Genomic DNA, 27,964 nt, shown 5'->3' on the forward strand with positions numbered 1-27,964 from the left:
ACACACACACACACACACACACACACACACACACACACACACACACACACACACACACACACACACACACACACACACACACACACACACACACACACACACACACACACACACACACACACACACACACACAGCCCTGTGCACACCCACTGTTCAGAGCGCTCAGCATCTCACCAACACGTCATTCAGCTCCTCCACCACGTCCTCCGCTCTATATACACATTAAATCTAGATCTGCAGCGCACACACACACACACACACACACACACACACACACACACACACACACAGTCCATGGGACATTCGGTGCAGCTTCGGTGCTCTTCTTCAGCGGTGCGCCGGTGTCGGCGGCCCGTCCTGTCCCGGTCCTCTGGGACTCAGTTGGAGCTGGCTGTAATGGGTTTGTCCAGGTCCAGGTCCAGGTCCAGGTCCAGGGGAGCCGGGCTGAGCTTGAGGTTGCCGTAGCAGCCCTTACAGACCCGGCTGGGTTCAAACAGCTGCTGGCTTGGCACGGGGATCTTCTGGTCGCAGCAGCTGGCGCAGAACACGTTACCGCAGTTCCTGCAGGGAGACACAGAAGGGTCACTGCTGGACACAGAGACAGAGACCTCTTCACACCTACTGTTACCATGCGTCTCTTCACACCTACTGTTACCATGGGTCTCTTCACACCTACCGTTACCATGCATCTCTACATGTGCACCAGGGCCCTGCTCTCCTTCATACAGCTGACTGATTAACTCTTCTCTACAGCTCACTGACTCTTATCTGAAAGGTTGTGTCAGAGGTGCAGTTGGATTGAAACTATCATCCATTCAGTCATAACAGGTCAATTAAAGCTAGAAATAAATTGGATTACTAAACTCATTTCATCTTTACACAGTTTATTAGGCTTTATGAGAGATCTCGGTAGGGTCCACTGCATTCTTTGAATGTGGCTTTACAACCAACAATGTGTTAGTTAGTCAGTCGCTCCGAGCCCGTCAGTTCCTACTGAAGACGGAAATCTTTATAGTTTCTAGTCTTTTTCGTTAAAGAAAGCGATGTATTTAGTATTTAGTTCAATTACAGTTATCAGCAAACATTAAACAGGCGTAAAGAGTGAATTTATTGAGGACTATTGTCAGTCGTGGATGTACAGTATACATATGTGGAGCACCAGTGAGGACGGTGTACAGTATAAGTGAACTACAGAGGCTCACCCAGTGCTACTCACTGATTTGAGCTCTACTCTGGACAGAAGGTCCGGTTCATTGCTGGTTCTGGTTTTGTTACCAATAATAAAACTATAGAATATGTGTAACTAGTGAGCAGCTGTAGCTGTAGAGTCATGAGAACTATCGTGTGATCAGCATGGAGCGTGTCGTGTTTATTTCAAAATAAGAGCGCACTATTATTATCCATGCCGGCGCCAGCCGTGGCCGGAGGCATTTTGTCTTCAGGTCGTCCGTCCGTCCGTCCCGTTCTCGTTCTCGTGATATCACATGACTCCATCCAGGATTAACTAATCAAACCTCTGATAGTGTTCCAAAGACCAAGTTAGCTGGATGAGAACTAACGGGATCCTTTTAGCAGGCTGGCATTAGCCTGGATGGAGCTAAGCCACATTTAAAGAACAGGATGCTGATCCGATTTTTGTTGTTGTTTCTCTTTGGACGCATGATAAAACAGGTGGAAAGAAGGTGTTCAGCTCCACTCTGCTGGGATGCTGCGCTACATGCCGGGTTAGCAGCGGTGCTCCAACACTCAGCGGTGCTGCCTGCATTATTCAGCCCTTTACAACACGGTACTATCACTACACAGGAAGGGTTCAGCTACCCATGCTCAGATTAAGATGGAATGCCATGCTCACACACTAACACACACAGCGGCCGGCCCGGACTCTTCTACCTGCCTGGACTCAGTTCAAACACACAAACATCTAATTCACTGGCTGTCTCCAGCCTGTACACCACCAGGTGGACCGACTGGTCCAGTCCAGTACCATGCGGTGCTGCTGGGAGGAGCGATGCAGACGGCTGGTTGGGGGCAGCATGCTGCCGGGGGTGGGGGGGGGCAGGGTGCTGATGTGGTGCTATGGCAGGAGGAGGAAGACCGCAGCTTTTTGGGTTGGAATTTTTCAGGTGAAATAACAATCAGCCCTCGACCAATCACAGCCCTCCCACTGACAGCACCGTGCTCACGCTCAGCCAATTAAAACTGCTGAATGGAAACACACTCAAGTCAACACATGAAAAGAGATTTCCCTGAGAATCAACTAGAAGAGGATGAAGGGAAACCAGATGCAGCAGGTGAGGAGGGGGAGGAGCAGGGAGTGGGGGGGAGGGAGGAAGGAGGTGCAGCGAGTGGTTAAAGGGTTAAAGGATGGAGGGTGGGGGGAAAAGGGGGGGGACAGGGGAGCCGGATCTCACCAGACCTCCTGGACAGGCTCCCTGCCACTGTAGAGGAGAGGGGCAGATAATGGATAAGAAGAGCCTGAGCAGTGGACAACACGCTACACACTAAAACATGCTAGAACACTAGAACACGCTAACACACGCTAACACACACCTCCTGCTGAAGAGGTGCGTTCTCTAAAGGATACTAAATCTACACAGCTACAGTTGTGACATGGCTGCAACGCTACAATGTTCATTCTAGACGTCTGTGCTTTGAATCCACGGCTGAAATAAGATTATTTATAGATGTACTACTTTGTCTGCAGTCCAGACCACACGGGATGATCCAACATGAATCCTACTCTGATGTCTGCCACTCAGTGGTTAACTGGATCCAATCCATCCCAAAGAACAGGAAGTAAAAAGCAGACAGCAGCGATATGAGGAAATACCAGCCGCTGATACTGATAGGTGTCTTGTTCTGCACACTTCAGATCACCAGAAGATAACCTGATACTAACAAGAAGACTCTGAATGGACATCGTTGTTCAATCTGGACCTTTATTCTAATCAGTGTAGGACAGCAGCTCTATCCAAAACAATCAATCTGTCTGATCTACGTACTTCTATTCTGTCTACATCAACAGCATCATCATGTCATCAGGGTTGAAGTGCACAATTAGAAAAAAACGATTAGATTAGTGAAAGCCTGGACCAATATCTCGGCCCTCGTAGCATCAGCTTGGACCATTTTTAAAAAGTTTGTCTCTCACATGTCCCACACCATCACTAAATCATTGGAGTGTCCCTTTAATGAGAGAACGGACACACTGGGCACTAACATGTGTCTTGCGTGACCTAATCATAGTGGACATTCAAAGCATATTAAGGACGCGTTAGACGTCTCAACCATATTTGGTTGTGGTCAGAGATGCATCTGTTCACATACGTAGTACAGAGCAGGCTGGACAATGAACTGAAATCTTTTATACCAGTATATGCATATTAATATGAATGAAACCAGCTCTAGTCTGCAGAAACACAAGTGATATATGAGGAGAGGAAGTAAAATCCCAGCAGAAAAGGTCACTCAAGATGAATTTAAGATGCTGAGTGTGAACTGAAAGCTAACTGAGCTTCATCTAGACACAGCCTGGATACATAAAGTCAGTCTGAGCTTAAACACAGGAAATATTTCTTTAAGCCTCAACAGGACAGACAGGAGTGGTCGATGACGGGGATGGTGACTGAAGCTTTGAGCAGCTTGACAACCCTCAGTACTCACCTGCAGTGATGCTTCCTGGCGGCGAGCCAGAACCTGCTCTCACAGCCGTAACACTGGGCTGCCAAATGGTCTGGGTACCAGCGGGTCACCTGTAACGTACAGACTAACCTCAGTTCACAGCTCCCATCCATCTACCATCAACCATCATCAATATGGCAGCTGCATAGCTTTGAAGGTTTGGTTCCTTCTCTCCTAACATGATGTGTCCTGGCTGCTCACCTCGGTGTCCTGCTTGTCCACCTGCTCCCAGCTGGCCTCGGAGAAAAGCTCCGTGCTGCAGCGCGACAGACAGTTGGGGTCCAGGTTGAACTCGGAGTCTGTCATTGAGGTCTGCAGGGAGGGAGACACAGATAGTTAGAGGGATTGTGAAGGAGTTCAGCGGGCTGAAGGAGGTAAAGAGATGAGCATCTTACCACTTCGTCTCCCATGTCTCCGTTGATCCTGTGGGATCCGGCGTGCTGCTGGTTCTCCAGGCGGCTCCACAGCTCCTGGACCTGCTTCTTCAGAGTCTCCACCTCTATCTGGTGTCCCGCCTCGATCTGTCTCAGCCTCTGCTGGATGGCGTCTGTGTGCAGCGTCAGCCCGTCGTCATCCAGATGGCTGCGGGACGGCTGCTCCGGGCTGATGGCGGCCCGACCCAGCAGGTGGTGGCACCAGCGGTGCTGGTAGCAGCTACCCCGTGGATGGAGGATCAGGGAGTTGCAGCTTGCTAGGGACACCTGTCGACTCAAAGGAAGCCTCTCCCCGTTCACTTTGGCCCAGTGATGTCCTCCGCAGGGCTCGCCGTCAGAGCTGTCGCCGTTACAGAGCCCGTCTCTGCTGAGGTCAGCACTCACCGACTGAAAGGCACTGACAGAGGGCCGCTTGCTGCCCCCGTTTAAAGTTCTAATGAAGCCGTGCTCGGCCGTCTCTGGTCCTCGGTCCTTCCTGGAGCAGGGCTGACGACTGGGACAAACCGGCGGCGGTGTTGGCCGCTCCAATCTGCTGCAGGCCTCTTCAGTTAAAGTCTCTGTGGAGCTCTCCATCAGGGAGGCCCTCTTATCCCCCGGATCCACGGGCTCTGACACACCGTGGTCAGACTCAGAGTCAGGGCACGTCTCCTCATCCACACCTGGCTCTTCAGGTGACGCGTCCACAAAGCCGTTAGTTATAGTTCTATGGGCTGCAGGCTGCTCTGGCTCATCTGAGCCGGACTCACTGGGTCCATGTGCTAGCTCCTCTGGTACAGAAGAGTTCTCTACATCCTGTTTCACCAGATCCTCAGGCATCTGAGTCACCTCAGCTGCCTGTTGATCCAGCTCCTCTGCCTTCTGTGTGGGCAGAGGGGGAGACTCACCATCCTCCTCGGCCGCCAGTACGCCATTTTCTGGATGGTGACCGTTAGCAAATGCTTCTGTCTGCACCTCAGTCCCATCGACCTCAGCGCACTGATCATCCTCTTCAACTTTTGCTTCTTCCTCCGACTCTGTGTCAACGGAGTGGATGGCCTGTGAGACATCAGCACTTCCCTCTCTCTGAACATCTGCTCCCGCCTCCTCCTTAGTGGCTTCCTGAAGGATGTTCTCCATCTGGCCCTCGGCCACGCCAACCGCCACAGAGAGCTCCGCCTCCTCTGCTTCCTCTCCCGTTGCTGCTGTGCTCAGAGAGGCTTCCTGTCCGAGCTCAGCGTGTGAGCCCCGGGGCTGTGGGCTGTCTTCCAGCTCAGAGTCCACTCCGTCTTGGTAAGGCCCCACTCCGTTAGGCCGCACTTCCTGATCCTGGTTCCCCCCACTGTCGGGCCCCACGGCCATGTTGAGCTCCAGAGAGCGCCGGTGGTCCTGCCACTTCTCGTTGAGGCTCGGGTCACTGGAGCGGCGGTTAGGAGCCAGCGAGCTTCCCAGCTCACATGCACTGGGCAAGTTGTCGAAGGAACGAGTCTTCGTACGTCTGAAGAGCAAACAAGAGTAGAATTATGCTCAGGAAACAGCATTTCATTACATAACAATGGCTTAGTGTGATTAACACGCTATGATTCAATCTGCAGCTGCACACAGAATCATTACAAAATGTTTAGCTAACAATTCAATCACATGTCAGCCTCATCAAAACTAGAAACACAATGAAAGACAAGCATTTAGACTTGAGACTAGTCTCTTTAACTTAGAACCAACACTGACATGAAACAACTTCCTGTTGCTTTTCCTTGATGGTCTGACTGTCATGAGACACGAGATAAGAGGAGCATAAAACCGTATCTGTGACTGTGAGGGCCAAGCAGAGCAAAGTATCTAAGAGTGGAAAGCCGGGCCCGGCTGGCGGTGGAGTCCTCCACCTGTGTTTATCTTACATGAGGGAAGAAGAGAGGGGGGGGTCGGGTGCCAGCGCGCCAGGCTCACCTGCCCAGGGGCGCGTCCTCAGGGTTTCCACCGGGCACAGGGTAGGGGGCGCACGAGTCATCGGAGGGGGTCGTAGGGGAGGAGCTGGGCAGGTAGACCGCCGTCCACAGCATCAGGTTGCGTACGTGACAAACTGGGTGGAGAACCTGCAACAACAGCTGCAAACTTAACTGGGTGTAATCAGAGGAGACAGGAAATGATGACCGATAACAGGAGCTCAATAATCTGGAAACAAATCCTTAAAGTCTGAAACACCTCAAACAAAACGAAACACTTTGTTATATGAACATCTGAATGCAACATGGTTAGTGGAGAATATTTATGGTCATGACACACACACCCACCCACACACACACGCACACATACACACACAGTGCAAATAAAACAACAACAGTAACCACAAAAATGTCATTGTCAAGTTTTAGACCAAAACGATTAGCAAGGAATCTAAAGACACATTGTGAAATACATAGCTGTGGGGCTCATCTTTCCAATAATGCATCAGAGGACTTTGCTGTCTGAACCTGTAGGACTTGGAAAGGCTAGACTCTTTGTTTTCCTATAATCTAACATCATTAACTTATTAGTATCCTTTGTCTTGCTGGGTTTCAAACCACAACTAGCAGGACTCAACACTCAGTGATGGACGGTGGACGTACGGTCTCGGAGTGAGAGGAGTACAGCATGTTCCTCAGCGTGCGGTTGGCCGGTCTCAGCAGAGACCAGACCGAGCAGGTCCTCTCCTGAACGTGGCGGTCCTCCCTCTCCTTACCACTGTTACACAGGAAGGTGCCAAACAGACAGGAGTAGTTGTGCTGCACCAGTTTCACCTGCATACGCACACACACAAAGTGACATGTAGAGGCTTGTATACACATTCAGGTATGATAATGAGGGCAGTTTCCTCTTACGACTGTAATCAGTGGCTCACAATTGGAAACTAACGTGAACACAGTTCAATCAGAGCCGTGCCGTTTCCACCGCTCTACATGACAACACTCTGCAGCTTCTCATCTCAGGAATCTCTCAAACTTCACAACAGTTGTGTTTGACATCAATCACCCAATGTGTACGCACCAAGAAGGCCTCATTAAACTCAAAGGAGCATGGGAACTGCCTCTGCAGCTGGTGAACACAGTCCAGCCACTGCAGGAAGACGGGGCAGCGCTCGTTCAAGTCCTCAGAGTTTTCTCCGTGGCCGCAGCGGTCGGCAAACTTATGGCCGAAGTCCAGCCAATCGGTCTCAACCAAAACCTGGAAGCCCTGCCCAAAGATGTCACAAGATCTTAGATTCAATGAAATGTTGTTTGTTCTTTACATAAAAACAACAAATGTTAAATTAAAGTGAACAATAGAGTTTTTCTTCTATCAAAGTTTATCCTAGCTGCATTGGAAATATCACAGTTCTTCCATGATGTCAATGTTAGGAGAGTTTTCATGGAATATGAAAACAAAATATGCTAGCAGAGGCCAGGGTCGGGGATAGAAGTGAGAGAAGAGAAGTGCTCATCTGTACCTCAATAGTGCGGTAGTAAGGGTCCAGCAGCAGCTTGGACAAAGCAACAATCTGAGGCGTGCGGTCCCAGCCGTCAGAGCAGTGGACCAGGACGGGCCTGTGGTCTCGGTCCACAGCGTTGACCACCAGCAGCGCCGCCTTCAGCAGCAGAGAGAGGTGCTGCAGCCACTTGGTGCTCTCCAGTGCAGACAGCCAGCTGCAGGCACACAGACAGCAACAACATCAGAGGACCTCATATGGCTCTAAGAGACGGCACACATGTTGTATAAGGACAAGTACATAGCATGTACCGGTGCCACATACCACAGCATTTATAGCTTCTTCTGTTTCGCAACGCTCGTCTATAACGGCTCTATGTATAGCTAAGAGCACAACCATGATAGAAATGTGTTATGGATTTCTTAATATTTTTCATCTCAGAAATAAAGTGATAACTGATAAGTAAACTTGTCCTATATTGTCCTGACTCAGACCTGTATTAACACAATGCATATCTAAGCATTTATTGATTTTAAACCTGCAATAACTGATTTTTGGCCATTTGAGGGCAGCGGAAACAAGTTGAGACTCAAGTTGGCATGACAAACGTGTTAGCAAACATTTGCTAATTTACACATGCAGCACTTACAGAGCGACATTAGCATTCATTTGGAGTCGTTTTTCTGGCCACCTGGTGAATGTAAGTTCAATAGCACTCTCCTTTAGGTCTCTTATTGGTCTCTACCAACTCCTGAGGAATATATCTGACTCTCTAACTGTTAAGTGCTCAACTATGTTCACCAACTAGCTGCTGACGTTGTCTGTCTGCCGTTTGGTGCTGAGCAGATGGTGATTGTAGCCACTTTAAGCAACAGTTTCAAGCTAACAAGCTGCGATAGCCCCACTGACTGTACTCTACCTGCTCAGCACCAACTGACAGACGGACAACGTTAGCAGCTAGAGAGTTACTCTTCTCAGGAGCTAAAGTAGAGTAAATATTAGACTTCATCTGTCAGGTGCCCAGAAGAGAGACTCCAAATGACAGACAGAGTACCTGTCTATCTGCTGGATGTAAAAGTAGTCTCTAAAAGGGTTAACAATAACAGCTTTACCGGCACAGCTGTGTTGTTTTGATCTCATTCTGCCCCCTAGTGGCCACACATTCATTAATGCAGATTTAAACTTAAAGTTTAGCAAATGACTGCCTTTTTGGATAATGGTCATGTAATAGTTCAAAACATTACATGACCAGTTGGAGATACACATACACCCTGACCTTCTTCAATTATGAAAAAACACTTCACTTGCCTTATCTTTTCTGGGTTATTATCCTAAGCGTTATGTGTTGTCTATAAACATGGAGCGTCTGTGACAGAGTTTTGACTTTCAGAATATAAGTCTACAAGTTAAGTCCATCAGTGACCCTGCTTTCATCAGGTTTAGCTTTTAACAAATCACAGGAACAATGAACAACATGCTGTTTTTTGCATAAACACCATTAAGTGTGCAAAAGACACTTGAAGTAATATTCAAATAAAGAAGCCCATGAAGTGTATGGCCATGTACAGTATGATCTACGCGGAGCCAGGACAACGAGTTGCTCTTGTTTTCTGATATGATCTTCTAACCAGAGTGATTCTACTACACATCATTGTATCGTCGAGTCTGCGAGTGTGCAGACGTAAAGACATCCTCCACTTGGGGTTGGGCCAGGCTTTCTAAATCAGGCACAGATGTATGGCCAAGGCCAAAACACAGCTGTGATTACTAGTTAGCTACAGTTACAGCATAGCTGGAGAGCTTCAAGTTTAATAGTTTTAGCCTGCAGAGCTTTAGAGTTACGATTAGGGGAAATGGGAGGCACTGCTGGAGGCATAAAAAAACCTACTTGGCTGGATCAGGCATCTGAGTGCAGAGAAAACGCAGAGACTGGAAACTCTTGCGGATGGAGTGGATGTTGGCCATGCCCATAAACACCACCTCACAGTTGGGATAGTACTCTGGAACAGGAGGACAACAATGGTAAAATAGAGAGAGAGGTTTTATTTTTAGCACACAGAACAATCACATTCACAGTTAACTGAGCACACATTGACCTAATTCTGCTTGTAAACCAGGGGCTGAGCTGAGAAGACCTACCTGGGCATTCACAGCCTCCCCCCTTGGCCCTGTTGGCTACGGCAGCAGCGTAGGACCTGGCGTCCAGGATCAGTAACTTGTGGGGCTGGGTGGCCAACGTCTCCACCTCTGAGCTGTTGGTCATGGAGGATTCTGACAAACACAACACACAGAAACATTATCTCTCAGTATGTTCCAGGCTGTATAAAAGCAGGGCTGGGTGCTATGGTTGAGTTCATTATCACAATCAGAAAGTCCAGTTAAACCATTAAGAGACTCCATCAGAATGAGTTTGACAGAAGAAGTTACTGTGAGCTGTGTGTTTGTGTTAGCCAGCTACTTCAGACAGGTCCCAACATGTCGGACTGCTGTTCATGCAGATAGCAGGAATATATCTGTTTGTGTGCTGGTAGGTGTGTACAGGGAGAGGAAGGCTGATTGATATCAGGAATACATCTATCTGTGTGCTGGTAGGTGTGTACAGGGAGAGGAAGGCTGATTGATAGTATGAATATATCTGTGTGTGTGTTGGTAGGTGTGTACAGGGTGAGAAAGGTTCTCACCAAAGTCAGTATCGGGCAGGTCGGTGCCGTTGGTGTAGCTGCCGTTAGAAAGGTGTTTACGGGAGCTGCCACCAACGGCGCAGGCCTTGGCGATGGACTGGACCAGGTGCTCGTCATCAGCGTTCCTCCAGCCCCACCAGCTGACCTCTGGCTGGCCACAGCGGGCGATCACAGCTCCTGTGGTCTGGTGCCTATGTGAGGGGTGGGGGGACATGGTCAGTCCACTGACTTAAGAGAAGACTATGGCAGCTTATTTCATCTGGGATCTTCATCTAATCTTATCTACAGGGACAAAATACTATTTGCTGCTACAGCAAACAACACATTAATACAGAGATCGACCATCTATCCATTGCCTTGCACAACAGTATGTTGTTTTTTTTTTAACTTTTCTCTATTTTTTTCAATCAAGAGGGATACAAATATCAATTATTTCCATAATCCATTCATCTATTACTTTTTGATGAATTGTTTAGCATATAAAATAATAATATTAATAAATTGGACTTATACAATTTCAGAAACTGCGCATATTGTCCAAAACCCAGAAGTATTTAGTTTACTATCTTATAAGACTAGACCAACAAATACTCTAACTTAGTGAATTTGTTTTACTTTTTTGCTTAAAAACAATCAAAGAAATTATTAGATCATCAAAGTTTTTGCCGATTAATTTGTCGATCAACTCATGAATTAATCATTTCAGCTCTAAAAAACAATCAATAAAGATAATGTGAGAATGAATTATGATTCTTTGGTTGAACTGCTCACAACTCATCTGATCTATGACGGGTCAAACATAGACCTTTTGTTTTCATAGGTCAAAAAGGTTGAAAACAACTGGCTTCAGTCATTTTACAGCCACCAAAGCAAACTTCGTCTCCTATTCATTTCAGGTGCTGTGACGGCACACAAAGTTTTCCAAAAACAAAGCTCAAAGGCTCTCTAGCGCCGTTCGTTAAACACAACAACCAGGTTTCACTGTAGCCGTGACGCAGTGGATGTCATCGGTTAAGTCAGCCGTCTTGGCCATGTTGACAAAATGAATAGAGCCAAATTGAGAAATGAAGCCTGGAGGGAATTATCCATTAGTAATTAGCTGTAAGCCAAAGTAAACTCTGATATAGAGCCATGAAGATATTATCTGAAGATGGTTTCATTCCTTTCACAAACAAGAACCAAAGTGCCAATCAGCACACGGGAAAGCTTTTCACTGCAGCATGGCCGTAAACAAGTTTAACCTTCTATCTTGAAACAAACCCACCGACCTATAAACCACAGCAGGAAACCTCTTCCAGGAGCGGAAGGCCGCAACGTTTTCCAGCTCCTTGTCAGTGATCCAGGCTGGCACCAGGAGCTGCTGAGGATAGCTGGGGCAGAGTCTGGCAGAGCAGAGGGACACAGAGAGTAAAGGTTTAATCAGGAGAAAAGAGCTAAAGCCTCTGTCCACAGACACCTGATCCTGGGCTGGGCTCCTATCAGCACCAGAGGACTACAATAACACAACCACCCACTGTCTAACAGACTCTGACTGCTGCTGTACGCCAATGAAAGCACAGGACGCATCTATCTTCTAGCTGGGAGTGAAGGAAATCAACACAATGAAAGCTGCCATTACCTGAACTTGCTGTTGATGTCAGATATCCTCCAGGCGTTCTGAGTGTCAAAGCCCATCCTCTCCACCTCGTTCTTGAACCACGAGGTCACATGTTCGCCTACAGAAAGAGAGAGAGTGATGTCCGATAAGACCAGAGGGGAAGTTCTGCTGGGGTTACGTGAAGACATGCCAGACACAGTAGCGTACCTGGTCTGCACAGCTCACCGTGCTGCTCCTTCTCGCCAGCGTACACCTCCATGCACCAGGCGTGGAAGGCGAAAGAGAACAGGTCCTCCAGGCGTGAGGGCGGACGCACTATCACGTTCAGGCGTTTCAACCATTCCTGACACTGCTCAAAGGTGGAGAACTGACACCTGTGGATCAAACACAAAGCCAACGTTACACCTTGATCATGCTACACAAATGTTATCAAGGAGCAAACTCTAAAAAACACTCAATACTGATATCTACTTCAGAATCAAGCCTGAACTGGTATCCTTTGTTTGTGGAGAGCCCCTCTGTTCCTCACCAAAGAGTAGTTCAGTACCTGTAGAGCTCTCTAGACGGTACGTAGCTGTACTAAATGTCTCATATTACAGTCACATACAGAAGGCTTCTCCATACTCACTGTGTTCCCTAAAAGGGAAACTCAACATGGTGAAAACAATAAGGATTATAAAACAGGCAGCTCAAATCAAGCAATCTGATTGGTTCATAGCCGTGATATAACACCCACATACCACAGCTATGACATCTAACTCCTTTGTACTTTCAGTTTAGACAAATTCAGTGACCACATTGTGTGTTTCGCCATCTAGCGCCGCCACCGCCATTATTGCAGTGGCAAGTTGTAGTGACTCTACTGTCTGCTGACAGTATTAACTGCTGACTTTCAGACCAATGTGTCCGTGGTTGCTTGTAGTAATTTGTGTAAATAATTGGCGTAGATAATAAACGCAGATGGTACTATGTATTTAAAATTGATGAAAGTAAAATTAAAGGCTTTTACGAGGACCCAACACAACAGCTGCTGTCACTACGAGCAACCACGACGCATTCGGCTGAGAGTCACCAGTTTACACAGTTAGCATACACATGCTCTGTTTGTGATGCTGAACGATTTTTATGTCCTCGGAGAACGAATGAAAGTGGAACAACATCCTCGCCATGCCAAGCAACACACCTCCACCTTACAAAAGTCACGCCTGGTACGAGCAGTTATCAGAGTCATCCTACTGACGCTGGACAGTTTCTCAGTGGTTGCACAAGAAATAGAAACATACAATAATGTAAATAAATAAATAATTCTATTAAAATAACGCTAGCCTGCGATGAAGAGAAATATGCTAGCTGCTAGTGTAGATTCCATAGTGACCACTTCAGAGTCTATTTTATCGTGAACATTATTATTTATTAATAAAAAACTATTTAAATTGGAATGTGTATACAACTTTTATAATGCAATACTTGATGACCGAATAAAAGCAGCTAAGGGTCGTTGTTCATTCGAAGAAAGATAAATGGAATCATTTCCAAAATTCACAACATGTTTTTATCTAACGAAATATTCTGCATTAATCCATATTTGTTGGCGTTTAGTTGACCTCAAAAACAAAGGGTCAGCGAGGCACGCACTGACGACTTTTATTCATTAATTAATCAGGTGAATCACTTTATTCAAATTGAGGATTCTTTATATATTTGTTAAGGTGATGACATCATTAAATATGACGACAGACATTCGAACGCCTTTAGAACACTGCCTCACATGAGCTTCACCTTTAATGTGTGATTGACAGTAATTAGTCAACTGTAATTAGCATTAACAGAAAGTTACTTACTGTTATAGCTGTTGGATGCCCAGGCATTTAGCAGCTATGCATTGTTAACCTGTCCCTCTAACACTCTGCTGTAAACACGATACAAAGCCTGTTTTTTGTGGTTGTTGAATGGATTAGATGCGTGTGAGGAAAAGGTAAATTTATTCCTCAGGTGTACTGAGACAAACAAACCTCACTTTGTTTCTTGGTGAAGCTGATCTGTATGTTTCAGGCCTCTCGGTCAAACATATAGTTTATGGCTGTAGGATTCCTCTGTTGCCTTTATAGTATGTGCCGTGTTTAAGTGGTAACCATAGCAACCTACGCCATATGGCTTCGTCCTTTCAGCTGATTGTAACACCTATACCGTCCTGCGTTTGGACTTGCGTGAGAAATGTCAGAATAAGCTGGTGATTTTGAATTATTTGGGGTTTTCTGTAACTTGAACATCACACATGTGTCACATATATATGGAAGAAACATGATTGTAAATCAGTTTTCCTATATCTTTAACAAAGAGGGGGTAACAGCTGACTCTATCACTGATCATACCTGACAACTTTACAGTCCTTACAGGTGACATGAAGCTGGAACATATCCCGACACTCCACGTTCTCTACGAGCTGAAGAGGAACCTGTGGAGAGAACGAGAGGGAACATCAACTCTACACCCAGTCACACTCTGATGGAAACCTTAAATAGCATACTGAGTTTATCCAACATGTACCAACCAAACACATGCAGTCAGTAAAAGTAGCGTGGTAGACTGCAACTGACAATCCATTTAGCACATTAATGGTGTACAGTAAAACACCTTCATGCCAAGAATCAGCCACATGTGCTGCAACATCACATTTAACTAATATTTAATTGTATGAACCAAACCACCATTCAGCCACATGGTACTAAAAATATACAAGTCACACAGATTACTTGTCCAGGTGCATTTCCATTAATTTTTCACCTCACATCACATCTCCCTGAGCTCTGTTAATATACATAATCTTCTTAACTGTGAGTGTGGGAGCACAAAAACACTCCAGACCAGCCTGTATCTGCATTTCCCTTTTGGCCCACAGCTACAGTCTTATCTTTTATAGGCAAATACCATCCAAAGTACAGAATTGCCATGTGCTTATGACTTAAGAGCATACTTTGAATACTGCAGGGAAATACCTGTGCTGCTTTTGACTAAGCTCTGTTAATTAACTAAGAGCTCTGTTCAGCAGCGCAGTGGGCTTTCATTGAAAGGTGTGGCTCAAGCTGCTGTTCACACAGTCTGGAGCTAGCACCATCAGAACTGGTCATCAGCAAGTCGAGCTTCCAGTACAAGAGCACAACGACAGGGTCACTGCCTGATGGGAGGTTTGGTTGGTGTAAAAGTTGCATTAAAAGATTGGTATTATGAATGCTTTGTGTGGATGGATTATTCCCACACACCTGGCGTTAAACAGGATGAACAAGTAGGATTGTACTCCTCCAGGCACCAGCCGGTTAACAGACAGGCACACACAAATTATACAGTCAAATCCACCACTCCACGCCGTGCAGCACTGCTGGTACTTACTGACACCTCACAACAACAACTCTATCCAAAAGAAAACACAGAGGGCAATAATGAAAGTGATGCATGTTGATTTGTGACTGTCTTGGGCCTGTGTAGGGCTGCAGACGCAGCACATTCCGGATGTTGGAGCATCCTGCTGCCACAACTTAATTCCTGCCCTCTAATCTACATCCCTAATCTGACCACCATCAAAATTCCTCTGCTGCTTGTTAACAGCCTCTCGCTCTCTTGCAGCACCTCCCACCCCTGATCTGTGAGCTCTGACTACTCTGTGATGATGTGATGCAGACGCCTCCTCAACCCGTCCAAATATGTGTGACCAGAACATTGGCTCGGTCTGATGTGAGCACAGAGAGGTGGTGGGTGAACTCATTATGGTCCAATTAACCTCGACAACATGTGACGGGCAGCCATTAGAAACAGGAAGGTTTGATTAACTAAACAATGACATGAATGAGTTCTGAGGCAATGCCAACATCTGGGACTGGATACCTGTTCCGGTCTTCAAATAATACAAACGTAACAGACTAAATAAACTAAATATAGGGAATGACATGAAATACTGCAGCTATCAGTGCAATAGGGCTCTACTGCTGATACCATACCTGAGGTTTGATACCAATATAGAAACAAAAATATTTTGGATTCCTTACCTTAAGGCAGTGGTTGCCAAGCCTTTTCTGCAGATAAGAAGCTAATTTGAAAAGCTGCTCACAAACATATCCTTTCATTAAAGAAAAAGGTTTGGGACTATTTATTTAGAGCTTCAGATTTAGTGCAGTATTGAGTATTTACAGCTGCAGGACGCTGATGTGTGACAGATAAACTACACCAGCCGTGTTCACCGTAATGAAGGACAGTGTCCAAGTGCAGTGTCTCACGGATGTGTTTTAGTAGCTTCTGAACAACGCAGCGAATACTTGTTGATAGGATAAATTCATGGCCGGTTTTGGTCTTTTCATGGGAAAGTTTGTTAACAATAACAAAAAAACTGAATATCATCAGACGTATCCTGTATGGATGAAACGAGTCTCTCTCATTTTTAGATGATGATAGTGTTTCGAGGGAAGGACGTGAAACAGCCGAAAGCTTTCCTCGTAGCGCATGATTTTTTGTCACAACTTTCCTGCTCTCACATGTCAGCAGCAGAGCAGCTTGGAGATCTGAACGCAACAGATGCTGTTCCTAAGGCATTTACAGGGATATTTATTGGTCAAATTAAGGTTAATACTGAGTATCAGAGATAGTACACTTAACATAACAACATAGAATACTTTCTTTTCAGGATGCAACCCTTCAGTCCACAACGTACGGTACAAATGTATAACTATTTATATGTACATTAGTATGTTTATACTGTATGTGGTGTGCCACTAGGTTGTAATAAGTCATAGTTTTCTCATTTGAATGGAACCAGTCTAGTAGTAGGTGTATAAAAAACTCTTTGAAATGGTTTCAAACATAATTCAGTGAACATCTTTGCAGTGGCAAATGGAGAAGTTGTTTTAGAAAGTGGCCACACTTGGGTAACAAAGCCTGTTTCTCTTTCTTAATGTGGTGAAAAGAGAGAGAGAGAGAGAGAGATAGAGAGATAGATAGAGAGAGAGAGAGAGAGAGAGAGAGAGAGAGAGAGAGAGAGAGAGAGAGAGAGAGAGAGAGAGAGAGAGAGTCAGGTGACATGTGCTGCCAGTGCAGAGAGGAAGAGTAGAAACAGAGGTGATGAAGAGTCAGGTGACATGAGCTGCCAGTGCAGAGAGGAAGAGTAGAAACAGAGGTGATGAAGAGTCAGGTGACATGAGCTGCCAGTGCAGAGAGGAAGAGTAGAAACAGAGGTGATGAAGAGTCAGGTGACATGAGCTGCCAGTGTAGAGAGGAAGAGTAGAAACAGAGGTGATGAACAGTCAGGTGACATGTGCTGCCAGTGTAGAGAGGAAGAGTAGAAACAGAGGGGATGAAGAGTCAGGTGACATGTGCTGCCAGTGCAGAGAGGAAGAGTAAAAACAGAGGTGATGAAGAGTCAGGTGACATGAGCTGCCAGTGCAGAGAGGAAGAGTAGAAACAGAGGTGATGAACAGTCAGGTGACATGTGCTGCCAGTGTAGAGAGGAAGAGTAGAAACAGAGGGGATGAAGAGTCAGGTGACATGTGCTGCCAGTGCAGAGAGGAAGAGTAAAAACAGAGGTGATGAAGAGTCAGGTGACATGAGCTGCCAGTGCAGAGAGGAAGAGTAGAAACAGAGGTGATGAACAGTCAGGTGACATGAGCTGTCAGTGCAGAGAGGAAGAGTAGAAACAGAGGTGATGAAGAGTCAGGTGACATGTGCTGCCAGTGCAGATGTTCTCTGATAGGCCTGGTCACCACAGCGCTGACTCTGTAAATTCACTAAACATTAACACACACCTTAACACAGCCTCCAGTAGCGACCAAGTCTTTCATTCTTCCGTTATTTTGAGACGTTCTCTAATCGTATCTGACCTTGAAGCTCATCGCTCACTTTTCAAAGATACTTACGTTGACAACAGACTCTTTGAACTTGATGTGTAGGCGGTAGTTGGACATTGCGATGATGGCGTCCTCTGCTCTCCCCACATACTCTGTGAACTCCCCGTGCAGCTCAGGAAAGGGCACCTAGCAACAGCAGGAGAGAAAACATTTCAAACAAACAGCAGTCACACAGATCACCAGTGATGATGATATACACATCTGTGGACTGCTGTGGTACCATCGACTGGTTCACTAGATCTGGTTTTACTACAGCAGTCAGCCAAAGTTACATGTTGTCTTGCAGGTAAATCTATGGTTTTAAAGTATAGACTGTACACCTCTTTTCCACAGCAACAACTTTTTCCATAAGCAACTAGTGAACTTTTTACAGAACCCAGCAACTTTACCGCCTTTCCAATTTGGGATTTTTTTGTAACATACCTGTTGTGCAAAACATTAGTGTTTGCAGTGCTGAACAACAAAGCCATATGTTCAGATTATAGGGCTTCTGACACTGGTCAAAGTGAAAGTGAGCTGAAGTCACATGTGTCACAGTGATTATGTAAGTGATTACAGAGAAGAGACTCAGCCACATATTTACACATGGCTGTCAGGTTAACTGGGTTTTATCCAGCAGCACCAGATAAACAGCGAGGGGAGCGGCATCCTCACCTGCATGTTTTCCTCCTCCAGAACGGGGGACTTCTTGGGGAAGATCTGATTGGCCTGGATACACTCCAAGCTCTGCTGCCCCTCCTCCTCCTGAAGAGAAAAGGCCCGTTAGCTCTGTGCTCAACTACTTTAACAACCACTACCGTCTTTCTGTCATATAGTTTTCTTTAGTTTAACATGGCTTTTAAAACATTTGTCCAGGGAAGGCAGGCTCCTGTCACACACTCATTTACACTGACACATGCATTCACTGCTGTGACCACTAAGCTGCTCTGTAGGAATTGTTTGGGGAGTTAAAAGCCTCATTCAAGACCATCTTAGTAGTGGTTTTGGGAGAAAACAAGTGTTAATCCTCCACTTTGCTTTGCCGTGATTTTCACAGATTTAATTGATAGTCTGGTTTTCATATTAATCTTAGAAATGGCGGGAGAGTCCCAACCCATGTTGTGACAGAGAGTTGATTTAAAACCGACTTGACAGTGCTGCATTTATGCTGCTTTGTGTGGCTGTCTTCTCCTTCCCACCCACACTGCAATGTGCAACCCAGGCTAATTTACTATAATCACCCCTTTTACAACCAGCCATGGTGTAACAGATGCCAGAAACGCTCTGAAACTAGAAATATACACGGTCATTAATTTACACAAGACCCTGGAAAGAAAGGAGAGTTTAAATCAATTTTTTGGTTGGCAAAATCAAATGATGGACATTTTGTACTTAAAGGCTGTTTTCATCAGCAGGCTTCCATGGGGGCCAAGTGTTTGAGGTCACAGTAGTCTTATGCAACATATTTCATGGAGGATGCCTATCTGTGAGGAATGTGAGGCATGGATATACAAGCACAGCACAGTCAGGGATTTTTCCTCAAAGGCAAACTGGTGGAAAAAAATGTCTGGCCTTGTGCTGACAGAGATGGACAAGAATCTATGGGCTGTGTTTGGTCAGGAGCAGAGTTTAGTCTAACATTGTGCAAAGACAGATTAAGGTGGTCGAAAGAGATGGCAGATAACGGCCAGCGACAGCACATCCTGCGGGATGCTGGCTCAGCATGAGGCGAGCTGATACACTCAGTTGTCATGGCTGGAGGAGCAGCCTGCTGAGGCCAGCCAGGGGGCAGCGTAACACACAGCAGCACGCCAACAACGCAAAAACTCACACAGACACACACCGTTCAACACACAACACATCCCATCCTGTAGTTATATGTCACGATGCAACAACGATACAATACAAACTAAAAGCTGCCTGGCTTAGACAGCAGCTGTGGAGCACGTTTGACACTGTTGCAGGCAGCTAATTTAACTGTCTGCTTCCTGCTAAACGGAGCTGATTAAAAGTGAAAATCAATGAGAGCTTCTGATTCTGCAGAATGTGCCCCCCCGGCCACAGGACATCCAGCAGATGCTGTCCAAAGCATGCATGAGCTGAAGGTACTTTACCATGGCCCCTGTGAAGGAGTGTGGGTCACCCAACAGACAACTCCGGCCTGGACCAGTCTGTACAAGAACAACACAACATGTTGACAACTTATTGTATGTACATATGTAAATGATATTTGGTGCACAAAATGAAAGCTGCCATCATCCTTATATGTGGTCTGATCCTAACTTAAACTGCCCAAATTAAGATTTATTAATAAAGACTTTTTTCTCCTCCAGCCTGAGGTGAGCCGTTGTGCAGCCGGTACCACTGGGATCATTATCGTAAAACATTTATAGAAACAGAATTCATGATCAAAATATTACATTGGCTATTCTGTCTCATTATCCGCACTAATTTCAGGTCAGTTGAGGACACTGTGTAACTGCCTTTTCTTGGCACACAGCTTATTTTGGGAGGGCATCAATATTAATGATTAAATCCACTAAATTCAATTCATAAAACAAGTGTTAAAAGACTTTCTTGATGAAAATAAAAATGAAACTTCAAATTAATTATTTTTACGGTTTACATCGCCGTTCAGGGGGAAGGTTAGGGTTCTACACTGTAAAGAAATGTTTATCTGGGCTTAAAGCAAACTGCAAAGTCCCTGATTAAATTTATTGCATGTCATTCCCCATCTCTCTCTCTCTCTACTCATATCTCTACTGTACACTCTCAAATAAAGGCATAAAATAAACGTTTATATTCTAAACAATATAATTCCAGTGTTGTTTTTTGTTTAACAAATGCCTTACCAGTTGCTCCAAAAGAGCAAATTTTGAGTCCCATCATCCAAATCACTGTATCTACTCTGGATGAAATTACTACCAGGAGATGTCAAACCCAACCAACACCCTTCTACTAATTTGCAGTACATCTGTTGGTTTATTTAGACTGCATGTGGACAGATATTCAAGGAGCTCACAAGAAAAACGATGCAGGCTTTGAGTGGCTGGATTTAGAAGCCTGATTGTATTTGTGGTGTTTTTCACAAGCATCAGTATATGTAAATACTTTCTCAGGGAATGAGTCTAGACAATGAACTGATTGGGCAGTCATGTTCAAAACGTTCAATAGCAAATCAATTCACATGAAATGGCATTACAGTAGAAGGGACGGCTTGGCCAGCAATGGCAGGATTTAGGCCTTCAGTAAAGCTTATATTCAGTTATCCCAAATGTAGTAAAGAGGGACAAAAGTACATTTATGGCTGAAAATATCAAATAAAATCAATGTGATATATCTTTTAGACTTACCACAGTCAATCAGTAACGGACGATGAGCAGTCCTGATGATCCTGTTTGGAAACTCTCACAAGTGAGACATGGAAATCTGTGGAAATGAAGGCAAACATGTAACTGAATAATGACCAAATGATTTTCCTTACAAACAGCAGACTTTTCACTGAGACATTCAGGCTACAGAAGCTCTTTTGATTCCCTTGCAAATATAGCTGTACTGGTGGTCAGAGTGGCGTGCATGTGAGCTCAGAGATACCACTTAAACTCAGTTGTGGAATGGAAAAAAAGCCAGCTGGATGTTGAAGCACTAAATCTACAGCCTAACCAACATACAGACATGGTTCAGTCACGTGAACTGACCATGTAATGTTCACCTTCAGAAATAAACAACGACACTCAATTCATGCATATTATCAATTTTAACCCCCTGCCGCCACGTCTTGGGGTTAATACAAGTTAATGGAAGGCATGGCAGGTTTACTAGTGTAAAAGAAACATTATTTGTGGATACATTACCCAACAATGGTTGATTACCTGCCAAATGACTGGTCACGTACACATACATGGCACAGCCAAACACTTGACAGCACTTGACTGATGGTTGGTAATGATTTTCTACCCAGTTACAGTCAATAGATGAAAAATTAAATGTAAGTATTGTCAACCTGTCTTTACAGAGATTGTCCTTACAATGATATCACCTAACATCTCTTTTCCAAACAGGTGACCTGTTAGGGGTCTCTCAGCAGACATACATGCCCACAAATAGTTGTAAAGGTCAGCTACTCTTACAGAAACTGAAATGTGATCTGAGCAGGTCAGTGAATGAGGAGCACAGGACCTTAGCACACCTTCTCTGGGACATTAGAGATGCCTAAGGGTAGAAATAAGACAAAAATCCCATCGCACAGACGTCAGCCGAGGACAGTGTCTGGTGGTGGAGAGAGGTGTGAAGCAGCAGCCAGGGAGGGAGGGAGGTCATGACTTCAGAGGCTGAGAGGAGTCCAGCTCGGACTGCCGGTGCTACCTGATAAAGCATATCTGCCTCACACACAGGGAGGGCTCTGTTTACCGCAGAGGGCTCATGACCCGCGGCCACGGCTCAGTCTGGGTCTGAGTTCACGTTAAGCCCTTAGAGCCTTAACGTTACCCCTATCCCGTGACAGGCCACCGGGCATCACCGGCTGCAAACAGCCTCAATCTCCTCACTGATATCGGCACGTTTCAATAAGAAATCCCGTTACTGCCTGATATACGGACTAACTGACAGCACTGGACTCCACTGACGGTCAGGGAGCGAACAGGAACTAAACAAGTTGAACTCATATAAAAGCCTTCATGTCTACTGACACTGGGTCTGATTCGAGCTTCATATTAACACTTTTATTAATATTAACACTGTCGCTAAAGCTAACACGTTAACGTGATTTCTAGTAAGCTATCGTTTGGTGGGGGAAATAACAGAACCGTTGGTGGTTATAAAGAACCGCTGGTTATCCACAAACTTGACCAAATGCTTGTGAATGTAGTGTTAGGAGTGCTAGCCAGCCCAGTGCTCTGTCACATCACGATCACCACTATAGAGAAGCCATTTATTACCAACTAACGTCAGTAAACTCATGCGGTAAACTCTAACGCTAATGCAGGTTAGCGTTAGAGAACTACCGTTAACTGACCCATGTCAACAGACAACATCAACTACCGTTAACTGACCCATGTCAACAGACAACATCAACTACCGTTAACTGACCCATGTCAACAACAGACAACATCAACTACCGTTAACTGACCCATGTCAACAGACAACATCAACTACCGTTAACTGACCCATGTCAACAACAGACAACATCAACTACCGTTAACTGACCCATGTCAACAGACAACATCAACTACCGTTAACTGACCCATGTCAACAACAGACAACATCAACTACCGTTAACTGACCCATGTCAACAGACAACATCAACTACCGTTAACTGACCCATGTCAACAGACAACATCAACTACCGTTAACTGACCCATGTCAACAGACAGCATCAACTACCGTTAGCCAGCTAACGGGATCGTGCTGCTCCTCGTTCTCTGTGGGGAACCTTAACGTCAACAGTTAGCTAGCTAAACAGTTCAATTCCTGCTAGCAAGCTAACGCTTAGTCCATAGTGTAGATGTGGATTATAGGCAGCCGTCGTTGACATGTCCTAGTAAACAGAGTGCTGTTGTGTACTCGCTGTTTGTCCTCAGTAACGTTAGCTGTTAGCTGTTAGTGTAAGCTGGCTAGTAGCTAGCTAGCGTTAGCTGGTAGTGTTGTTGTGAAATGGAGGGCGGAACCCAGAGGCCTCCGTCACAACACAACGAGCTCAACAAGCGGCCGACTCACCAGAGAACGGAGCGATGAGAAGGTAGAAGACAAAGATTCATCCGAAGCCTGCGAAATTACTGAGCAGCAAATAAACGTCGATCAAATAAGCATTAGTCATATCCGAGCCGAGGCCAGCTTCACTGCGTCCCTCTCCAGCACCGAGCCGTCGACGCCATCACCGCCAATTCTCCAGCCCGACGGCCTACGTGATCGTGTGACGTCATGGCGTCAGAGTGACGCTCCGAGAGGGGGAGGGGCTCAGACACACATGCGATAGGATCATGTAAACAGTGGTCCGCCCATGGGCCCGCATAGAGCTCAATATTATCATATAATAATAATAATAATAATAATAATAATAATATACATTACAGTGAAGGACAGGGAGCACTATACAGTGTTTTTATAGATATTTGTTTGATCTGTTTGCATTAATTTGTGTGCATTAATCTGTAATTCCTCACTATAAAGAAATAACAACACAACACAGCAGGGTCTTAAACAATTATGTATTGAATGATGGCTTACATATGCAAATTCAGTTCCAAGAGGCTTGGCGTATCCCTTAGTCCATTCTTTAACATTTCCAAGCCTGGCATGTGAGGCGGTGGACCGTTATTTAAGCCTGCAGGACACTTCTCTTTATTGGCTCACAGACTTTCTAATCCAACATTTTCTTTGTGACAAACCCTCATTGTCAGAGTTGTGAATATTGTTTTCTATATTAACAACTCTGAATACAATCAATCAAATTTTGCTGACCAATTGCCTCATTATTTAGTGACTAATGTCAATTACAAAATAAAACCACCTAATGTGTGGGGCTCTTGTTACTAAAAAGCTTTGCTTTTTTCTGAACCGGGTTACAAGAAGCCCTACACCCCTCTGAAATCACACCACCAGGCATTACTCCTGTGAGGATAATGCATGAGGCATATGATATGGCACAAAATAATCTTGATTTAAATATTTACCTGGAAGGAAGTTATTGGGTTCTGATTTGACTGGATTCATGATGACTTTGTGAGAGCCAGATGGATCAGCTGCACCATGCATGGACTTCACTAATGTAAAAAGACTTTAAGTGCTGATTTGACGTCCCTGTGCAAGAACAACAACACAAAAACACAGTCCTATCTCTTGTCATGAGACCAGAATGGATTTGCATGCAAAACAATGAGATGAGCTTTACATGAGGAGATAATGCTTGTAAATACATTTCTTTTTCAGTCATATGTCCATGTTACCATTAAAGACAATGAAACTTCCACATTAGAAATGCCACCTCTAATCATACAGTATATTATGCACAAAAAATGGTGGTACGAAAACCAGAGAAAAAATCTTCTGTGGCTCCAAGAGAAAACCAGAAAGGTATTTTAGAGAGCAAAGTCTACTGATCTGAAAGATGCAACCCATCGGCCTCGTCGTGGTGGTTCCAATCACTGACACTGCACTTTGACACGTCTGTGGAATGAATTACAAACAGCAACAGCTCTCCAACAAACCACCTCGTCCTGTGAAAGCTGCGTTTCCTGTATACACACAACTTCCACGGAGCCATTGAATATTGAACAGAGTCATTCTCTACTACAGCACATTATGTTTTATCATAGTCACCACCAGTGATGAGAGCAACTGTTTCAGTAAAGCTTTAAAAAGCAAGACTACCCTGAGAGAAGGTCTAAAACGTGGGCGAGCTTGCCAGACCACAACTGGCTTCAATGGGTTTGGTTTATTAAATCTGTACACTCTATTTCAATATAATCAGCACATTTTGTTCCAAGAATGTAAGATATTCTTCTTCTTTTTTAAGTAATTGTGTAATATATATCTCTACATAATACAATCCAAGTCCTCTGAACTATGTAGACATGTGCAAGTGTTTACTACCAACTTCAACGATACAGTAAAGGCAAAGACTTGTGAACACTAAGTTAGGATAATGTTGATATTTGAAATTTTCTTGAGTCCTCACAATTATCAAAATCTAAGTGCTGTAAGTAGTTCATACACGAGGTATTGAATATCTAGTTAACTGTTCTGAGTATAAAATAGAGGCAAAATACATAAAGAACATTTTGCAAGCATGACAAAGAAACTTCTACTGACACGATACACAAGATAATATGAGGGGATACCTGTAACCTGTTGTGTCCTTGAATATAGTGTAGTTACAGATGGGATGTTTCCATGTTGATCAGAGGTCAGAGGTCATCCTGTATATCATGCTCTCCAATACTCTGAGCCTCAGTTCACAGCACCGTACCGACAAGCTCCTCATATCCAACTGCTCAGCTAACCAACAGAGGTCGACGTGTTTGATTCTAGCTACAATAAATGACCCATCTGGAGAAAGTGCATCAATCAGGAGGATCATAACACACACATATAATATGGAATTATTATCTCTTCAAACAGCAGCATATTCTTTGTAAAAGACAGATTTTGCTCATTAAAACTTGTTTCATGTTTGATCTCTGCACGTCTGAGGCAGTGATACAGAGCACTTGATTCCAATAAGGTCGGGTCATGTTTATGTATAAGAATGAAACGCATGGTCATAGCATGATGTGCACGAACATAATGTGAGGTAAACCAGGTCTGTTACGGTCTGAGAAGCAGTGCCTTGGAGGGTCAGAGAGGTAAGTGTGAAAGAAATCATGTAAACTGTGCTCATGTGTAGTGAACGTTTCACTTCCTACCAGAAGCACACAGGCCCTAAACTGTAAACCTCAAGGATTAGACAAAGAAAAACAGAAAACCAAACACTAAAAGTACTCTACTCGTTAGATTCAATGCTTCCTTTTTTCTTATTTTTTGCAGGGTTTTCAACTTTTTTTTTTCTCTTGTTTTCGCTCAAGTATAATCACAGGTGACTAACTACAGAGGATAACAGGGTCAGGTGAGTACCATGCTACATCAGGTTTAGAGAAGGCTATTGCAGACAATTCTACAACATGTACAACCACATTTTATACGTGTGAGTTACAAATAGTTCAAAACATATCACCAAGAAACTAAGTACATACAAGATGTTGAATATTTAGAGTCTTAAAGGACTATCCCTCAGTCAGTAATAGGATTTCATGTTACTTGACTTAAACTGTCCAGTCTTACAGACAAAATCTGAAAAATTGCTATTCAAAAAGTAGCAAATTTGGTCAATGTCTCTTTTCAAATAGTTATAGTGCTTTTAATGGCTTAAGACAGGGGTCTTTTTTTAATCTCACCCAGTGGCAATCTACAGAACTTCAGTGTACATTTTATGACACCATAGCTGCAAAAGTCTTCATGTCAAGTCCAATAGGTAAAACAACAGCTAGTGCTGTCACATATATTCAAAGTAGTATGCATTATCAAAAAAACAACAACAAAAAAACAAAACAAATACACCATTAGAAATTTTTTTTCAACTCTTTAAGTTCTTGTAGGGAGCTGAGCATTCCCATTTCCTGTGAGTTATCAGTCTGAGAGGACGGGCCTCCAGGAGCCACGCCACGCCGCTCCACGCTTTCAGGAAGCTTCTATCTGAGACTCTCCTGTGTGCCGCCAGGACTCATCAGGACTCCGTACAGGAAAGAGGGGACCTAAAACTCCCATTCCAGCGTTTCCTCTCGATTGGCGGCTCTCTCTAGCCTGTGGATGATGTTATTGAGGTTGGCCATTTTCTCGTTGCGTCTCTGAGTGCTTCTGTTGAGCTTGGGGCTTTGGAAGGGAGGGAGCTGGTTGGGGTCCAGGCTGTGATTGGTGCTCGTCGAGGGCGGATTGGGCAGCGAGGGCGATATGGGAGCAGAGGAGGAGGGGACGGGGGACACTGACATCATGAGGCCGGGTGAGGACGCAGCAGAGGGCGAGTTGAGGGACACCTCCAGACTGCTGCGGCAGGGCTCTGATGAAGCCTTGAAGCTGACCGGGTCAACGGGGGACTTCCCGGAGTCTTCCCCCTCGTGCCTGGACTGGTTGATTCTCTGGGGACCGTCTATGGAGACGGTGCCGGGGTAGAGCCCTGGAGCCTGGCTGCTCATCCCCTCCTCCTGCCTCAGGGGCTCACGGCAGCCAGCGATGGAGTCCTCGTGTTCGTTCTTCAGCGGCGGGAACTGTACCGCTGAGGAGAAACACTGAACTCTGGACAGTTTGATGGAGCCCTCCGTCTCCTCGTCCCCCTCGTCCTCCCTGTCTGTGGCCTCCTGTTTGACGTGAGGCAGTGCGGTGTTGGCGCTGAGAGGAAGGCTGGAGTGGATGTGTCCTGAGGGCGGCAGCAGCCTCCTCCCCTCTCCATCAGAGTGGGGGCTGTGAGTCGCTGAGGGCGAGTAGCTGTGGTGCTCAGCATCGGTGTCGTTGTCTTGCAGACCCTCCATCAGAACCTCTCGTCGCATCCTGGACCTGCACACAAACACTGCTGTTAGACACACACACACACACACACACACACACACACTCTGGAATGAGGACATCTGAGGTAACCTTCACAATTTACATTTCAAGTAGTCAGCTGCAGCTAAAGTAAATGTATAGCAGTGATGAAAACAACAGACGCAGCCATTAGCAAAGGTCACAAAGGTCACAAAGGTCACAAAGGTCAGTGG

General features: G+C 45.2%; 2 protein-coding genes and 1 long non-coding RNA gene across 10 annotated transcripts in view; 1 reads left to right on the forward strand and 2 right to left on the reverse strand.

The window, feature by feature from the left end:
- The first annotated feature begins 174 nt into the window (after nt 1-174).
- On the forward strand, nt 175-27,963 carry LOC119492930. The gene is made up of 3 exons (XR_005207879.1): nt 175-290; nt 19,623-19,625; nt 27,785-27,963. It is a non-coding gene; the product is annotated as an uncharacterized LOC119492930 (long non-coding RNA).
- mtmr3 (myotubularin related protein 3) lies at nt 233-23,587 on the reverse strand. Of its 6 annotated transcripts, none has more exons than XM_037777827.1 (22): nt 23,394-23,587; nt 21,032-21,107; nt 19,793-19,849; nt 18,354-18,443; nt 17,709-17,825; nt 15,199-15,219; nt 14,184-14,266; nt 12,037-12,185; nt 11,833-11,929; nt 11,483-11,596; nt 10,215-10,405; nt 9,673-9,804; nt 9,422-9,533; nt 7,555-7,750; nt 7,116-7,301; nt 6,698-6,868; nt 6,039-6,184; nt 4,077-5,589; nt 3,883-3,993; nt 3,664-3,752; nt 2,412-2,438; nt 233-561 (listed from the first exon to the last, which is right to left on the reverse strand). In XM_037777827.1, exons 3-22 carry the CDS (start codon nt 19,793-19,795, stop codon nt 378-380), a joined length of 3,732 nt encoding a protein of 1,243 aa, XP_037633755.1. In that variant the 5' UTR covers nt 19,796-19,849; nt 21,032-21,107; nt 23,394-23,587; the 3' UTR covers nt 233-377. The 6 variants fall into 6 exon arrangements, with proteins under 6 accessions (XP_037633755.1, XP_037633754.1, XP_037633758.1 ...); XM_037777826.1 differs by having other exon boundaries at nt 12,019-12,185; XM_037777830.1 differs by lacking the exon at nt 19,793-19,849 and having other exon boundaries at nt 12,019-12,185.
- The window catches only part of cux2b (cut-like homeobox 2b), a 115,336-nt gene continuing 111,242 nt past the window's right edge, over nt 23,871-27,964 (reverse strand). For all 3 annotated transcript variants that reach the window (XM_037777822.1, XM_037777824.1, XM_037777823.1), the window contains one exon: nt 23,871-27,761. In XM_037777822.1, the coding sequence (XP_037633750.1) occupies nt 26,966-27,761 (796 nt within the window). In that variant the 3' untranslated portion in view covers nt 23,871-26,965. The remainder of the gene's footprint in view (nt 27,762-27,964) is intronic.

The sequence above is a fragment of the Sebastes umbrosus genome, chromosome 8 (genome assembly GCF_015220745.1).
Source record: "Sebastes umbrosus isolate fSebUmb1 chromosome 8, fSebUmb1.pri, whole genome shotgun sequence".
Taxonomy (NCBI): Eukaryota; Metazoa; Chordata; class Actinopteri; order Perciformes; family Sebastidae; genus Sebastes; species Sebastes umbrosus.